Genomic DNA, 18,386 nt, shown 5'->3' with positions numbered 1-18,386 from the left:
TTGCGCTCCAGTGCAATTTTCAGAGTTTCTTCTGACATCCGTTTTGGTCTTTTCTTCCTCTTCTGTCTTTGCAATGACCGTTTGCACTCTTTCTGGATGATACCCTTGATATCCTCCCACAACTCATCTGGCCTTCGTTCATTAGTGTTCAAAGCCTCAAATACATTCATGTACTTCAGTCAATTTAAGAAATAAAATATTTCCAAATCTGTTGAATATCTGAGTTCTTACAACTGCCAGATACTCTTCTAAGTATTGTATATATGGAAATGAACAACAATAACAAAAAATTCTCTAGGAGAGAATTTGTCATTGCCTGCTTATTATTGTATTCTGTCCATCTCAGGTATTTCATGTGGGTATGGATATTAGGTAAAATTGTTTTTATTAAAATTATAAGCAAATAAAAATCTGATAGACCCTGACAACATAAAGAGTATTTGTAAGTCCATTTGACTTAGTATTGTTCATTTGGCACACATTCCATCTCTAATGTTTAACTTTATTGTTTAGCCAAATTTTCAGTGTTTCAAAGATTTATTAAATCCATGAGAGAAAAGATTGAGGTTGCCTCAGATAATTTTCTGTGTGTCTTGTTTTTATAACAACGGCATGCTAAGAGAGTCTGATCTCTAACCTCACAAGAGGGAAAGATAATCCTCATCAATACTAGACAAGGTAGACTCCTTTGAGGTCACATGTACCGTCTCTCCAACCATTTTACAAATTCTGACACGAGCTGCCTTCCCACCGCACTCCTCCATTATTTGTTGTAGTATGGCCATACTCAGGATTAGTTTATTAGGGAAGAAATAGGTTATATAATTCAAAATCAAGAATGACTAGATACAGTTCTTTGGTCAGGACAGCTTCCTGTCTTGATTTTTGGCCCTTAGCCTCTTGACCTTGCCTTTGCCCTGTTTGTGCAGGTTTTACAAGGCTTTGTAAATCTGCCTGTAAGTGCAGCAGGGCACCCTATTCCAGCAGGAAGTTTCCTACCTGAAGTCACTAAGCTCTCACATTCTGTTGGTTAGTACACCCACTGCAGATCCCTGATTGTGTGGGCTTGGGAAGCTCACCAATCAATCTCACTGGTCTCCTAGTTCTGTTATTGTCCTTTCTCTACCACGGCTTTTCTCTGTCTTGCACCATCTTTACTGTTATTGCTTGTCCTCTTTGTTTTTCTGGTTCTAGGAAGCTTTTAGCATAGGACCATGGATCCAAAGATATGCTCCATACTGTTTCCATTTGATTGCATGGATCAAATCATGTTATGACTAACATCGAGAAGAATAGTAGCCCCTGAACCCTTAAATTGTGTTCATACAGGAGGCTATTGTGAGAACAGAGCAAGGAAACGCTACGTGGATTCCCCTACCTATTTAATCTGTATTCTGAGCTGGGCTGAATAAAGAATGTGGCATTAGAATTGGAAGAAGACTCATCAGTAATAATTGTTATGCAGAAGACACAACCAAGCTTGCTGAAAGTAAAGAAGCCTTAAAGCACTAGCTGCAGAAGGTTAAACACTTCAGCGTTCAGTGTGGATTATATTTCAACATCAAGGACACAAAAATTCTCACCACTGGCCCTGTAGGCAACATTATGGTAGATGGAGAAGAGATTGAAACTGTCAATGACTTTCTCTTACATCCATAATCAATATACTTGGTACCAGCATTCAGGAGATCAGGAGACATCTTACACTGGAAAAGTCTTCAGCCAGGCACTTCCCCAAATTAATGAGAAGCAGTGATGTTAGTTTGAGGACTAAGGTGTGCCTGATTCAAACCATAATCTTTTCAGTCACTTGCTATACTCCTGAGAGCTGGGCAGTGACTAAGGATGGCACAAGAAGAATTCATTCCTTTGAACTGTGGTATTGGAGAAGAGTACCAAATGTCTCATGGACTGCTAAAAGAACAGAAAGATAAGTCTTGGAGAAGGTGCAGTCAGAGTACTTCTTGGAGCCAAAGATAATTAAACTTTGCCTCACATACTTTGGGCATGTTGGTAGGAAAGGCTATTCATTGGAGAGGGATATCCTGCTTGGGAAGGTGGAGGGACAATGAAAGAGAGGAAGACCCTCGACCAGGTAGATTAACACAGTGATTGTGGCAATAGACACTAGTGTATTGGGGTTTGTGAGGATAGTACAGGATAGAACAGGGTTCAGATCTGTTGTTCATAGGATCACTGTGAGTTGTACTTGACTCTTTGGCATCTGACAACAGCATCTTCTTTTTTTGTTTATTTTTTTTTTTTTTGGTATTGAAGTCCTCTTTGCTTGAGATGGCTCATTTTTAGCCTAGTAGGAAGGCAAAACAGTTTAGTCTCCGTGTTAAGGTTTTATATACCTTATTTATGTGGTCCCATCACAACAGAGATTCTGTGTACCTTATTTGCATTATTAACATACTGCCCAGTCTCTATGAGAGGCCACAGTATGTGTGCCTAATTCCTCCCTATCATTATTGGTTAAAATAACAAACTAAGTGCCACAGATATACTGTAAGGAAAAACCACAAAATAGAAGACGAGTGTGTGTTTCAGTAACTTAGAGTCTTATGATGGGTTGGAAGCATGGAAAGAAACATCTGTGTTGTACTATAAAGAAAGCCATAAGCTAGAGTATGGTAAAATAGACTAGGTAGTAGAAATGAATAAACATACATGATAGCATTGGAAAATACAGAGACTCTCTGAACATTATTTTTATTTGATATTGTTTCAGATATCGTCAGATCCTGGAAAAAGCCATTCAGTTATCTGGGGCAGAACAACTTGAAGCTTTGAAAGCCTTTGTGGAAGCAAGTAAGTGTAGTGGAAATCACAATTTTTACTTTATCTTACACAGCTGGGACTTTAAATCTTGCTTGAGTCTTTTTAAAATACAAAATGATTACTGTTAATAATGATTGTAACTTTTTTGAGGAATAAAAAATTTTAAATTTTACATCTTTATAATTTTTTCAGTAAATTATCTTTAAAATTACATTCCCATTTGCAGTGTTCATTCTGTTGTACACTATTGTGTTGAAGGTTGCTGTGAGTTCAGTAGTACCTGATAGCATCACCAAAAAGTATAGTCTGTCTGGATTCAAATCCCGGTTTGCTGTTTTATTAGCTTTATGATCTTATGGCAGAAATTATTTGACTTTTCTTTGCCTTCTTTCCTTCTCTTTAAAATAGGTATAATGATCCTATAGGATTGTTAGGAGATTAAATGAGTTAATAACATAATAAAGTGCTTGATCCAAAACCTCTGTAAATGTCTATTAAAATTAATAAAATAAAATTAAAAAAACCAACAAAAAACAAACATAATAAAGTGCTTGGAATGGTACATGCTGTATATTTAGTGTCCACTGTCCACTCACTGCCATTAAGGCTGTTTATATTTATAGCTGAAGCTCCATTGGATTTCTGAGGCTGAAAATCACAAGTAGAGGAGGCTGCTCATCTTTTCCTTTGGAGCAGCTAGTGGATTCGGACTGTAGAAGTCCTGCTGTTGGGTTAGCAGCTCAGCTTCCTTTGGACTACGTCATCAGAGCTCTCTGTATAAGTTTTACATATCATTGTGTACTGTTGAGTTGGACCTGACCCATGGGAGATTGCCCATCCTTTTCCTACAGAGCAGCTGGTGGATTTCAACCATGTGCTTCAGGGTTGCAGTATGGTTTCTTAACACTGGGGTAATCTTAAGAACATTCTTTTTCAGTTGCGAACGAAACATTTCCCAAAGGTGTTCTTGTGGAAATGCTTAAGTGCTTATCTGCTAACCTAAAGTTTGACAATTTGAACCCATCAGAGAGTTAATAGGACTTGGCCATCTCTTCCTGTAAAGACTGCATCTTAAGAAACCATTTGAAAAAGTCCTATTCTGATTTAGAGGGTCACTGTGAGCCAGAATGAACTCATCAGCATTCAGCAGTAGTAACAGCAGAGAGTTCCATACTTAAAGACAGAGTCGCTTGCCCTCTAAATTCAAACATAGCCAGTTATAGTCAAAATTACTCAGTGTTCTGGCTGAATGCTATACAGAGTTAACAAAAATTAGTGACATTTGTTAGTGCTTTATAGTTCACAGTGTTTTTAATCCCATTATGCACTGTGTTTTCTGCTTTAGTAATACTTTGATTAGACAATACAAGTTTAATTATTCCTGTCTTAGAGTATTAATTTACCTATCTCAAGGACGTTGGGTGCCCTGGCCCGCGGGGATCTTCAGCGGTGACCCTAGGAGGGGAAGAACGAGAATGGGGGGGACAGGAGGCACAAAAGCAGGAAGACAAGTTGAATCTCCGATCAAGTCTTCTTTTTATTGAAAGCATTCACTATATATATGTATATATGTATATATGTATATATGTATATATGTATATATGTATATATGTATATAAAAGCACAATGGGGGGAGGAGAAGTACGCAATGGGGGAGAATAACATGTCGTTTCCAGTAAGCTGAAAGTTATCTGGTAAACAGAAACTTAGCAGGGCGTTCCCAGTAAACCAAAACCTATCCTCCCAGGGTGGGGCAACATGTCCAGACATGTCCTTAGAGAATTACAAAATGGCTTTCAGCTAGTTGAACTAGCAGTCTCCAACAGATCCTCCCTGTTTTTTATAATTATTTGAAGACTGCAAAAGCGCAACAGGCCTTTGGTGCTCTCCTGTTTGACCATGTATGAAACCGGCGCCTGTCTTAGGTTGGACACCGTACCTACTGATCTTACCCGTCATAGGCTAACCCAGCAGCTACGGTGGGGTGCCTATCTTAGGTTGAAACAGGGGCCGGTGTCTCTTACCCGTCTCTGGCTGCCCGGTTTATTAGCCTGTATCATCAAGGATTTTCTTTATTGGCCATTTGCAGTCTTTGATAATGGACTTGTATGGGATGGGAGGCTATGGATTCGACCTGCTGCTTGATAAAGTGTGTAAGTCTCTGAATTGCCCAGGGGCCAAAAGAAATAAGAAAAAGAAAGCCTTTTGAGGTCCCCAAAAAGGAGTGACTGGTCTTTGACCACGTCCCCTTAACTTTTAGGCCATAATTGAGTGATTATACATTCTTTTGCTTTAAATTTTGTCACAATATGCACTAACCCAATTAAAAACTTAGCCGTGTGGACTTCTTTTGTTGAAGCTACAGCAGAAGTAGAGACGGCAGCAATCATAGGGATAAGAGAAACAATTTCTACAATTACAAGTTCTACAGCTGCGGGGGCGGATGTGTCCTGCTGCCCACCTGTCACCGCTCGGGTCCCGCCCTGGCGCTGCGAGTCGAGGGTGCCCGGCCTCTTTTCTCCTTGAATAGTCCTGTGCCGGCTGGCTGTGAACAAAGCTGCAGAGAGCTCCGCTCTTCTGGGTTAAAATACTGTCACTTTGCATCTTCCCGAGGATATGGGTTTCAAGACTGCACTTTTCCTCTTGCTCTGATGTGGTGTTGTTTTGGGCTCGTTGTGTTGGGGTTTTTGGTGTTTCCCCCCCCTCCCATTTTAACGCAGTGCCTCTGCGCATCAAGTCCCTTACAGATACTATTTTGGAAACAAAACTGTAGATATTGCATTGGGGGAACGGGGCCACAGCCCCTGTCCTCTGCCTCGTTAAGCCTGCCCTCTGTGGTCTGAGTGACCCCCCTAGGTGGGAATGGGGACAGATGAGGTGTCCTAGCTGTGTAGAAATAGGCCATCTTATCTGAATGTTAGGGAGCTCTGGTGGCCTACTGGGGTAGCAGTCGTGCTGCCAACCCAGAGGCTTGTGTTTCTTCAAATCCACCAGCTCGTCCATGGGAGAAAAAGTGGGTATTCTCCTCCTGTGTAATTTACAGCCTCTGACAACCCCCTAGAGGGTCAGCGGGCGGTGATTCTAACTCAAGAGCAGAGTTTCTTGTTCTGTGGAGGAGGTTTGCTGTGTGCGGATGGTACGGCCACACTTCTCTGTGAGGTAAGAGCAGAAGCTTGGACAGGCAAGGAGAGCAGTAAGGAGGAGTCTGCTTGGACCCGAGGGTGGACAGCGTCCTATTGAAGACTTAGGAGGTGTGGTCAGGGTTTGCCCTTCAGATTTTGGTTTTCTTCTGGTTTTTTTTTTTTTTAACAACTATGGGTGTATCTTGCTCAGCAATCTGTCTGTGCCCCAAACACACCTCCTTGGTGACAAGGAGCAGCTGTTCCTATTGTCAAGGTTCCCTGCATGCTCAGTCTTGACATAGCTGTGGGCATCCATTCTAGGTGGTGGGTGTAGGGCCCCAGCCTCATTGGGTCAGCCCTATGGCTACTCTGTTCTGTCTGACACCTCAGGCCAGCAGGCGCTGTGGAGTGGAGCTCACAGAATCCTCCGAAGAGCAAGGGCCCCTGTGTCAGCAGACAGGAGTGCACTTGGGAATGTAGCGTGTCCTATTTTGAAACAGCCGCCTCCTTCCTGACCCCTGAGGGTGTTGAGAAGGGCACGTGGGGAAAGACAGTAGGCCACGTTGGGGACTGCGTTGGGGTTTCCAGTGGAGGGCATGTACATTGTGCAGCCCTCCTCACCATGCTCATTCGCACCAAAGTCCAAATCCACTGTGGTGGGGTCAGTTCCAGGTCACAGTGGAGCCATCACAGATTCTCGGCCTCAGGTTAGCAGCCCAGCTGCCTGTCCAGACCACACACCACTAGTCCGTGGAGGCAGAGATAATTCGTCTCACATACTTTAAGCATGTTGCTAGGAGAGGTTATTCCACAGAGAGGGACATCATGCTTAGAAAGGTGAAGAGGCAGTGAGAGAGGAAGACCCTCAAACCAAATGGAGTGACAGACTGACAGCAGCAGTGGGCTCAATCAAGTGTCAGAGATGATGAAGATGGCATAGGAGAGGACAGGGTTCAGAGCTGTTGTTCATAGCGTCGCCATGAGCCAGACTCGATTCCTTACACAGCACCTTACAGCATTTGTTCTTAGGTCCCACAGGGTGCCCTGTGACTTAGAGCAACTCTGTGGGCGGGAGACCCTGTGGGCTACTGTGAGCCTCGCTCTGGCCTGCACGTCCTCATGCCCTCTGGTGGCCTGAGCCTGTTGTAGCAGTCAGATCCACTCCTCTTGTCTTACAGGCCGCTGTTTGGCTGAAAGTTAAGCCATAAGGATGCATCTAGTCCCAGGTTCAAAGGCTGATTACGGGCCACGGTCTCAGAGGTCCTGAGTGTTGGAACAGACCTGGCCGGTTTTTGTGTGGGTTTTTTTTTTTTTTTGTTATACTAGTTTATTTTTGACAAGTTTATTATACTAGTTTATTTTTGTCTTCCTGTCAAACATTCTTCTAGGTGGTATAGCACTGGTCTGTGCGTTGCTGTATAGAGGTAACTCGTGGTTGCTGTGATGCTGAAGCCTGTGACAGTGATGTGCCAGTCGTGGTAATGGGCACCCATGGTGGACAGTGTTGGCTGGAGCTTTCCGACTAAATCAAGCCTGGGAGCAGGAGCGGCATCCACTTCCAAAATGGCTTGCCTCCGGAAACTCTATGTATGAACAGTGCTCAGGCTGTTTGTTCATAGGGTCACTATGAGTCGTCTATGACTCGACGGCATTAAACAACAACAACAGCTCTCTTGCTTCTTAATGATAACTTATACAACTCTTTTAAAATTTGCAAGCATTATTATCATACCAAATATCATTTAACTTTACGAATGTCATAACAAGAGGAGGGTTCTTAGAATAACTGAATCATCCTTGGTAACAGAGCTAATATAGTTAGAAATTTTACGGGAACAACTTACTTAAATTTTGGATAATCACCAGTGATTACCTTATTACCAATCAATAAGACATATGGTTCAAGTACACATGACATGACTCTGTCACTTGTGACATTATCTCCCTTACAGTTATCTTTTGGTATACAGAAAATATTTATAGATCCCATACTAGCAACTAATTTTCATAATTCAGTTTGAAAATTCTTCATATCAATAGTCCAAATTTCTTCTACTGATCCTTAGCTTTGACTTTATTTGATGGAGCCCAATTGTACAAATTCAAGTCTGCAGTACCATTTTTCTCCAGCTGAGAGGGTGAAGTAAAAGTAGATCTGGAACATATGTCCTTAAGATTCAGCTTGAATCCTCGTTGTCAGAGTCAGCAATATCACCATCCTTAGTTCTGTCAGGCAAGACATCTTCTGCAGAGCATACCAAACTTTTCAGGAAGGCACTTTGCACTTTCAGAGTTCTGTGGAAAAACACAAACATAGCCTCGACCCCATATTAACACAGGGTCAGGTCTTTTTCATTGCTTTGTTAATGCATCCTTCTATTTAATTTCAGTATACCTTCTTTACTGTATGTTTCACCATTGTCTGTCTGCGGCAGACCTTTTCTAGTCGTTCAAAATGAAAAATTTAAAATAAATTGTAAGTGAGAAATATAATTATTTGAATTTAGGGGATATAGTATTCCAATAATTCCCCCTTTTTATTTAAATAATTTTTGATAGTAGAAAGAGTACATTCTATAATACCTTGTTTTTGAGGATTGTAAGGAAACTCAGTTTTATGACAAATAGTAAAATATTTACAAAAATTTTGAAAACTCTTGCTGGTATAGCTAGGAGCATTATTCGTCTAGATTATTTTAGGAGTTGGGAAGGTAAAATGTTTATACTAAACATTAAATGAAAAAGGAATTGAAGGAACCACAGATCTAAGTTAGGGTTTTCCTTGTGTTAGAGCCTAGAAAAATAAGCTGTTTGTTCATTGCAGGTAGGAGACAGCAAGGGACCCCCGCAGAGGGAGTGTTGCTACCTGAGCTGGAGTTCACCTTGAGGCATCAAGGCAATTCCCAAGGTCATACCGAATTCTTATATTTGTGAACCCCTCCCTCTCGAGCCAGGCAGAAGGTTTTCAATAGAAAGAGAGTGGCCTCATCTGCACTGAATTTTCTCTATTATTTACTTCCTGATAATTCTTAATGAAGATACAGAGAAGCTTGGCTAGGGGTTTTCAGTCAAGAACTGCTGGCCCCCTGTTTTATGCTCTGTGCTCCATCTTGTTCCTGGCTGTTTGTCTTATTATTAACTATAAAATTATTCTGTTCTTTGGGACCCTCCATTTGCAACACATAATAATAATAATATCAATATTGTCATCAGATCTTTAAAGCTAAAAAAATAGCACGTAACTTGCTTTCTAGTACTGATTTATAAAGAGGTGATTCAACATTGAATTTGTTAATACTCCAATATTCTGTTTTTTTTTCATAATTAGAAACATCTGTAAAAACGTTAGGACCTTTATGATACATATAGGTAAAGGCAAAAAGGTATGTTTCTGAAGAATTGAAGAGTCTATTAGAAGGAAAGTGTTCATTAAACCGTGTAGCTTTGACCTACACAACTAGGTTCAACACAGGCAAGCATTAATTAAGGGGCTATAGTGGAGAGTTTTTATTTTTACTCCTACAGGTTTTTATTTAAAGTAGAGCAATTAACATAGACACACACAACTCACATAGACTTGTAGTGACAGCCACTGGCATGTATATCTTGCATTATTGGCTGAAACATATGGAAATTTCTACCTAAGTATGTAGATCCTGGATAAAATGCATGGATATATGTAGGTGAGAAGAGGATGCCAAGAGCTGATTTTTCTTTTTAAAAAAATTTTTTTTAAATTTTATTATTTTTGTGTGAATGTACCGTCAATCAGATCTTACTGGTACAGAAGGAGATTGTCCCTCCTTCCCCGGCAGAGCATCTGGTGGATTCGAACCGTGCGCCTCTGGGATTGTAGTTGCAGCTCCTTGCCACTAGGCCACCAGAGCTCCCCAAGAGCTGATTTTTCAAAGATCTCTTGAGACAAAAAGTCTCTTTTGGCGCCGTGAAATGTTTGAAACACCCTCTTAGCATTTCCTAGCCTATGAGATTTGAAATTCATACAGATATTAACCTTATATCTGTCTCTACTAATTCTTGTTCTTTACTGAAACCTTTAAGCTGTATGAGCTCATCAGTATTATAACTTTGAACACAAGACAAAAAGACAACAAACACGGCAGACAAAAGACAAAACAAACATTGAGGCCTCTTATAACATCTTTCTCATTATTCTCAACTGTTCTTCATATTTCTGTTAACACATTTTCTTCTTATTCTTACCCATATTTTAGACTCTTCTGAGTTTTAACACTTTCCCTATTAATAACAAAGGAGAATTCTAAAGGGAGTTGCAGGTTCTATATCAGCTTTCCTACTAAAAGGGCAAGACTATAGAATTCAGCATCTGACAAAGCAGGAATAGATATAAAAGCTACAAATTGTTTTAATAATTTTCTTTCCCATAAATTAGCACTAATGTATAGCACATAAAATTGCATTTGGGCCTTTTGGTCATCAGATTCTGCACAATCATAAATATTCTTAGACCTTTCAACATTAAGAGAGGTTCTTAATTCAGAAAGAGTTAATGTTAATTTTTTGCAAAGGCCAATTAAGAGACTAATTATTTTTTACTAATAACAGACACATTAGCTTTTATATCCACAAGACCTGTAAAAGAAATTTGATTAACAGAAAAAGAGAGGACTTTTGATCATTAATGATGGTTTTTCCAAAACAAATATTTCTCAGTACTTCCAAATCCTCTTACTTTTGATCTCTTAATAGTAGGAAATGCATGATAAGGGAGAAGCAAAAGTTGAGCAATTATTTAACCGGTTTGTAGGAAAAGGAACAATATTTTTATTACTTCTAATGAAGAATTTAACATACTAAAGAGCTGAACAGAAGATTCCAAAAGGGAGCTTGGAATGACAAAGCAAAATATTACAATGAAATGTGGGAGGAGCTAGAGTTGGAAAATCAAAGGGCCAGAACTCATTCAGCATTTCTTAAGCTCAAGGAACTAAAGAACAAGTTCAAACCTAGAGTAGCTATAATCAAGGATGCTTTAGGCAGAATATTAAACAATTCAAGAAGTATTAAAAGAAGATGGAATATACTGAGTCATTGTATCAAAAGGAATTGGCAGATACAGAAGAATTCAATAAAATAACTTATGAGCAAGAGCCTATGGTGATGAAGGAAGAAGTTCAAGAACAGCTAAGATTTTGTTAATGAAATTCTAGTAAGAAAAAGTAGTGACAGGAATTTTCACAGGGCCAAAATAACGATAATAGTCATTTAAACAATCCCCTACCCTATGCCATTGCTTAGAATCAATAGTTCCTTCTTGCGGAAACCATGGGCAAACATCTTCTAAAAACAAGAAAAATTTATTTAAATCTTTTTTAGTTACCCTTATACCTCGTGCCTTGAGGGAATCCCTGATACCCTTTATGAACAATTCATGTTCACTTAATCCCTGTCCCATAATTCACTGCCCTTACCTCCTCTCATGCCTGTCTCACAGGGCGGGTAATCCGTGGCGGCAGCTACGTGCCTGTCTCACAGGATGAATCGTCCTGCGGCTGGCAACAGTGCGAGTCGTCACTCGTGGTCCCAGACTCACGGCAACTCAATGGACAGACCGGCTGGTCACTTCTAGCGGGCAGCGTTCATCATCCTTTCCCGTTCCTGGGCCCCATGTTGGGCGCCAGTTATGCCCCGGCCCGCGGGGAATCTTCAGTGGTGACCCTAGGAGGGGAAGAACGATAATGGGGTGGACAGGAGGCACAAAAGCAGGAAGCAAGTTGAATCTCCGATCACGTCTTCTTTTTATTGAAAGCACTCACAGTATATATATAGAAGCACAGTGGAGGAGAATAGCATGTCGTTTCCAGTAAGCTGAAAGTTATCTGGTAAACAGAAACTTAGCAGGGCGTTCCCAGTAAACCGAAACCTATCCTCCCAGGGTGGGGCAACATGTCCAGACATGTCCTTAGAGAATTACAAAATGGCTTCAGCTAGGTTGAACTAGCAGTCTCCAACAGTTGGGCCAGTCAGGTACAGGGTGCAGACTAGAATCTAGATTGCCTGATTTACTACCCTCATGTACTTTTGTTTTCCTAAGAAGGACTAATTTGTGTAATTTATCTTTGATAATTATACTGAATTACATATCTTTTCTCGGTCATATTCAGTATTATCCTACAGTGAATTGCAGCTAATATATTATCAGCTGAGTTAGCAATAAGAGCTATATGTTATTACCTAACAAAATCAGGGCTGCAGTGTGAGAACTCATGCTGCTTCCAGGAAAGTGATTTGGAACGTTGCGCTGTAGTAGCAAAATAATGTACTCTATAAACGTTGACTCTAACGGATTTTTATGAAAAGCAGCCTGCTGCTAAAATAATTAACCAAATAGTTTTTGAACCATCATTTATTCTAACAGTAAATGCTGATTTAAGACTTAAATAATTTACCTAAGCAGTTGTTCATAGACATCATACATTAAAAAAAAATAATGTAATAATAGTGAAGATAATGATGTTTATGGAATGCTATGTGTCCTGTTGGCACAGTACATAGTTTATTGGACTGTTAACTGAAAAGTCGGTGGTCTGACTCCACTAGATACTCTGTGGGAGAAAGATGGGTTAATGTCCTTCTGTAAAGGTTTGTAGCCTTGGAAACTTGATGGAGTGTTGCTCTGAGTTGGAATCCTCTCGATGGCAGGAGGGTTTTAATTTTGTTATGTGCCTGGCAATCTTGAAAGTGCTTTACATGTGTTAATTGCATGTGAGCCTCTCAACAGCCTTATGTATTAGGTGATAACTATGTTTAACAGATGAGTTAAAAGCACAGATAAGATTATTTTTAAGTAATGTAATTGAAGGATAGGAGAGTGGGATGCTGTAAAGTAATTGCAATTATATAAGGTATTAAATAATGCCATAAAATCTATAGAAGTGTATATATGTAATGTCATATAATAATGTCACTACATTTTGTGCAGATTTGATGTTATTATTTCTTCAGGAAGTTATAAATTGCAGGAAAGTATCATCACTTTATTTAAATTTTGTGACAGTTATTTTACTGTGTATTGCTTTAACATTTTTAGCATTAACAGGGAATTAAATATACAACTAAGAAAATGATGTTTTTATACCTTAATGTGGTAGAAAAATAAAAAGAGAATAAAATACTGAACTTTTAAAATAAGACTTTTCTCAGCCCTTTTTATTTCTTGAAAACTTTTAAAATTGTTTCATTATAGTCACTATGTAATAAAATAATTCTGTCTATGGGAAAATTGGTTCTGAATCATGACTGTGGACATTGTTGAATAATTTCTTGGAACAAGATTGCAATAATATAGTTTGGTTTTAATATGAATTTTAAGGAATGGTTGACTAAATGAAAATTTCTAAAATTACTCATATTTTTCTTTTTAAATCCAAGTGGTAAATGAGAATGTCAGCCTCGTGATTTCTCGACAGTTGCTGACTGACTTCTGCACACATCTGCCTAACCTGCCTGACAGCACAGCCAAAGAAATCTATCATTTCACCTTGGAGAAGATCCAACCTAGAGTAATCTCATTTGAGGAGCAGGTAAAAAGATGGAAATAGTCTCAGAATAATAAAACCTACAGCAGTGGTATTTGCATTTAAGATAGTGGCAGTTACGTTTAGAGATGTCATTTAAATTCTTAAAGAAAATAATAATTCAGATATACGTTTGACAGAATTGTTAAATGAGAGAACATTTACAATGTAAAAGAAAGTAAATATTAGAATGTTGCAACTCCAGTTAATGCTTTCTTATATATTACAGTATGAATTTATGAACCAAATATTACTCTTGATGATTTTGAAAAGCCAATAAGACTTAATCAGGTGGAAAGCATGGGAAAACAGAGCTACAGTATTACCATAATCCACACAATTATGATTTCATTTTATATACGATATTTATTGTGTATAATACACTAATACACAATTATTTCATTTTATCCTTTTCATAGTCTGTAAATGTAAAATTAATTTAAAAAATTTTGGTTGTTTAGATAAACTTTCACTGTTTGACACCATAACATATTGAATGAGAGCGTAGTGATAATGACAATTTATTTTACTGTAATTTAAGTTGAATTAATTGAACATTTATGCATATTATTCCAGGTTGCTTCAATAAGACAGCATCTTGCATCCATATATGAGAAAGAAGAAGATTGGAGAAATGCAGCCCAAGTGTTGGTGGGAATTCCTTTGGAAACAGGACAAAAGTATAGTAAATAGTGGATATTGAATGGATAAATAGAATTGTTCTTCTTTTTATGTCCTAGTGGAGAAAACATACTAAATGGTGACTTTAATAAGTAAATTTTGTAATATGTAAAAGGCTGTAAATGTTATAGAGAAAATGAATAATTGGGCTAAGTGAGAGGCAGGTACTATCATTAAATAGAGTAGTTACAATGGTCCCATTGCTCTAGTGTCATTTTTAATAGACTTAAGGAGATAAGGAAGTATTCATATGGCTTTCTGAGGGAAAAGTATCAAAGGTAGAGAGGATTTCTAATGTAGACACCCTGAGATGGGAATATACCTGCTGTATTTGAAGGAGAGCAAGGTATTAAAAGTATGTGGGATGGAATTTGCAAAGGGAAGAGAGGAAGGAAATAAAATAGAGGAAGAATGAGGACCTACTCATAATAGGCCATTGTAAAGACTTTGGTTTTTCTCTTAGAAAAATAAGGGAAAGAGAGAACTTTTTTTTTTTTTAACGAAAATGTGACATGATCTAATATTTTAAAGAATCACTCTGAATGCTGAATTAACTGCAGGAATCGGTAGGTAAGCATTCAGCTGCTAATTTAAACAGTGGTGGTTGGAACCCAGCACCAGCTCCATGGGAGAAAGATATGATGGTCTCCTTCTGCACAGATGCATAGCCTTGTATGAATGGACTGTACAAACCCCAGCCTAATGGTCCTGAGATCAGCAGAATTAGGTGATTCGTAGTTACCCTTGCTAATGGCTCTAAAGGGACCAAAATAGGAGGATCTAGATAGAATGTGGAAAAATGTGGAACAAAACAAAAAGACTAGGCTTACAGGCCTAGGAGAAACTGGTGGAACCCTGAAACTCTGACCCTAGTGAGGTAAATAGGGAGTTCTGGTGACCTCCTGGTTATATAGTTGCATTGCTAATTCAGAAAATCCACTGGAGGATCAGCTGTAAATTGGTCCTGAGAAGACAATGAGTGAGACGAGGTGAATAATAATACAAGAGAGGTTTGTATTCCTTAGCATAACCAACCATATAAGAGCAAAGGACAGCATTAATTAAGAAGAAATGGAAATGATAAGCAAAGGAAGGAAGTGAGAGGAGTGCTATTACACTTGTGGATTGCAGTCAGTGTCAAGAATCAAAATTATGAATTGTTGAATGGAAAATGAAATTAATTGGATATTTTTCTGTAGCAGAGTTCATTACATGATGTAAAAGAATAGATTATCTTTAACTGGAGTTAGGATTTTTTTTTTTAATTTGTTAATTGCTTTATAATCACAATAAATTGGTACAGGAGAAGGCCCTGTACAGAGCAAAGGTTCTAAGATAGAGGTGTTCCTTTAGCAAGGCTGAAGATTTCAGTCTCTAAGGTATTTGGAATTTGGGCTTCAGTCTTTGTCTTTGGATGGATCGCTGGGTGTGTTGGCTCAGCCCATGCTTTAACCAGATTTGAAGAGAAGAGTGGCTACTTGGCCCAGGTACAAGTAGACGAAGTGCTTCGTTTCATGTATCACATGACTACCAAATTTTCTCCCCATGATGTGGTACGAGGTGGGGCTGTACTTCTTGTCATTCTCCTCCTTGATATGGGCCACGATATCCTTACCTGTGTTGTAGTTCTCCAGTGCCTGGGTCACGCACTCCGCTGAGTCCTGCTGCATCATGTCTGCATTTTTGATCCCTACTTTTTGGTTGCACATGGTTATTGCAGAGTAGGGACTAGCATATTACTGCTGCTCCCAAAGCCGTGGCCTATCTTGGAGTTAGGATTTTACTCAATAATTAAAACAGCAAGAAAAGTGGATTAGAAATGAGTGCAAGTGCAAGGCAGTAGTTGTACCTGACCATAAGACTTCAATGAGACAAGGATGGAAATGAAGGGGAAGGAGACAGAGAATAATGGGATCATTATTGGTTCAGATTCATAGTAGTAGTTCACAGGGTTATTTGGGTGAAGGCACGTACAGAAAAGGACGTAAACGGAAGTTAGAAAAGATTAAGTTCAAGATTTGTAACTATTTTTCAACTAGTCTTTTTGATATGAACCTGGTTTAGAATGGCCAATACCAATTAGTTTCAAATCACTCATGCTGAAGCAGTCAATTGTTATATGTTCTGCTTTACTTTGAAAACATCAAGTTTTCTTAGGTTCATACTTGGTGTATTCCATGGCCAGTTATTAATGGTTGTGTGTACCTGTTTCTCTTCATTTAGAGTCTCACTGTATCAGCAAATGCAGGTCCTTTATTGAGAGAAGGCTTTAATTCATTCACATCATTATGATGGACTACTTTGAGGAGGTAGCCCTTCCTCAATTGCGTTTTGAGTACATTCCAATCTGAGATCTCGTCTTCTGGCAGTATATTGAACAGGTGTTCCATTGATTTGATTTAGAGGGTTTTTGAAGGCTGTTCTTTCCTGAGTGGATGACCAGTTCTCCTTAGTCTGTTTAGTTTGGAAGCTTTACTGAAACCACCATTGGTGACCCTGATGATACTTAAAATGCTAGTGGTATAGCTTCCAACATCACAGCAACCTGCAAACTAACACAGTGGGGCAAAATGACAGAAGAGTGGTGGTTTGAAACTTAACTATGTCATCAGTAAGTGATGGGAAGGTGTATAATTACACCACATGGAGATAATAGTTATTATTATATTGAGATACATATGTCTATATCTAACTATATATTTTAATGGTATCTTAATCAGTTACTGTTGAGTCACTTCTAACTCATAGTAGATGTGTGATGGTTTACATACCATTTTATTCCTTTTTTTAGCAAAAATACACAATGACTATTATTCCATGGAACTCTTGAATGGTGTAAACAATTAAGCATTTGGCTTGTAATCAAAACGTTGGCACTTTAAAACCACCCAGAAGAAAAATCTGTCCATCTCCTTCCAAAAGGTGGCAGTGACTGAGTAACCTATGGAGCACGGTTCTCTGACACACATGAGTCACCGTGAGGCAGAATGAATGCAGTGGCAGCTGGTTTACACTCAATTTTAAACCTCATTGCATTAATTATAAATAGCTGCATACTTTTTTAGTGTGGATAATTAATCTCAAACCTACTGCTGTTGAGTCATTTCTGACTCACAGTAACCTGGTTGGACAGAGTAGAACTGCCCTCCAGGTGTCCAAGGCGATAAATCTTGGTAGAAGCAGACGGCCTCATCTTTCTTCTGCAGAGCAGCTAGTGGGGTTTAGCCTTTTAATTAGCTACTGAATGCTTTACACAGCTCCACCAGGGCTACTGTGCTTTAGATAACTTCATAGTATACCATCAAGGAACTCTTAGGTACACAATGATTAGTAATAGGCCAACTGAAAATTGATGACTCTCCCAGCTGTCCCATGGGGGAAAAGACTGGTCGATCTGGTCCTATAAATATTGTAGCTTAGAAAACCCTATGGGATAGTTCTCTTCTGTTGTAAACGCTTCCTATGAGTCCTGTTATATAGGGTCACTAGGTAGCTCTGGTGGCCTAGTGGTAAGAAGCTACTCTGAAATCTGAAGGAACATGGTTTGAATCCACCAACTACTCCACAGGAGAATTATGGGCAGTCTTCTTCTGTGTGATTAACTGCCTCTGAAAACTCACTGGAGGGTCAGTAGTGGGTCGATTCTGACTCAGTGGTACACAACATGAGTCAGAATTGACTCAGTGACACATTGTATCAACATAGGCCATACTTTAATTGATAAGCTAAATGCTCATAATGAGGAATTTCTACATTTTCTATTAGAGATATTACAAATGAATATACCTGTGTGATTTTTTTTTAATTTTTTAGGATTTTTTTTTTAATTTTTTAGGATTTAATTTTAGAGGTTATTTCTATATACATTTTAAAGAGTACAAATGATATTTGGAGAACATACTACTAATTTATTCTCCAGGGAAGTTAGTATGTGATATGTTACTGAACAGGGTGTTTTTTTTCTTTTATGATATTTGATTTGTGAAAGACCTTATCTGAGGAATAGAAATCATGTTAACAAAATTATAAAAGTTAAATAAAACTTGTTTTAGGAATATTTTTTGTTTTTCATAATGCCTTAAAAAACCACAAAGACTTTTTCTTGATAAAATATGTAATAATTTTGTGTTTTTTTGGTTGTACCTCAGACAGTACAATGTAGATTATAAACTGGAGACTTATCTGAAGATTGCTAGGTTGTATCTGGAGGATGATGATCCAGTCCAGGCAGAAGCTTATATAA

General features: G+C 38.7%; 2 protein-coding genes across 2 annotated transcripts in view; one reads left to right on the top strand and one right to left on the bottom strand.

The window, feature by feature from the left end:
* Nucleotides 1–18,386, top strand: part of COPS4 (COP9 signalosome subunit 4) — a 67,811-nt gene that overhangs the window by 19,549 nt on the left and 29,876 nt on the right. Inside the window, exons 2-5 of the mRNA XM_006885327.1 lie at nt 2,735–2,814; nt 13,317–13,468; nt 14,039–14,142; nt 18,292–18,386. Of these exons, the coding sequence (XP_006885389.1) occupies nt 2,735–2,814; nt 13,317–13,468; nt 14,039–14,142; nt 18,292–18,386 (431 nt within the window). The remainder of the gene's footprint in view (nt 1–2,734; nt 2,815–13,316; nt 13,469–14,038; nt 14,143–18,291) is intronic.
* Nucleotides 15,592–15,852, bottom strand: LOC102875219 (dynein light chain 1, cytoplasmic-like). The gene has a single exon (XM_006885263.1). The coding sequence runs from the start codon at nt 15,850–15,852 to the stop codon at nt 15,592–15,594; it is 261 nt and encodes an 86-aa protein (XP_006885325.1).

This window comes from Elephantulus edwardii, unplaced genomic scaffold (genome assembly GCF_000299155.1).
Source record: "Elephantulus edwardii isolate Elephantulus edwardi_28Jun2011 unplaced genomic scaffold, EleEdw1.0 scaffold00042, whole genome shotgun sequence".
Lineage (NCBI taxonomy): Eukaryota > Metazoa > Chordata > Mammalia > Macroscelidea > Macroscelididae > Elephantulus > Elephantulus edwardii.
The sequence above is the reverse complement of the archived record's forward strand: the minus strand, read 5'-3'. Positions and strand labels throughout refer to the sequence as shown.

What these genes read in the sequence shown, in the direction of transcription:
- LOC102875219 (XM_006885263.1), bottom strand. Translation starts at nt 15,852, where the DNA reads ATGTGCAACCAAAAAGTAGGGATCAAAAATGCAGACATGATGCAGCAG.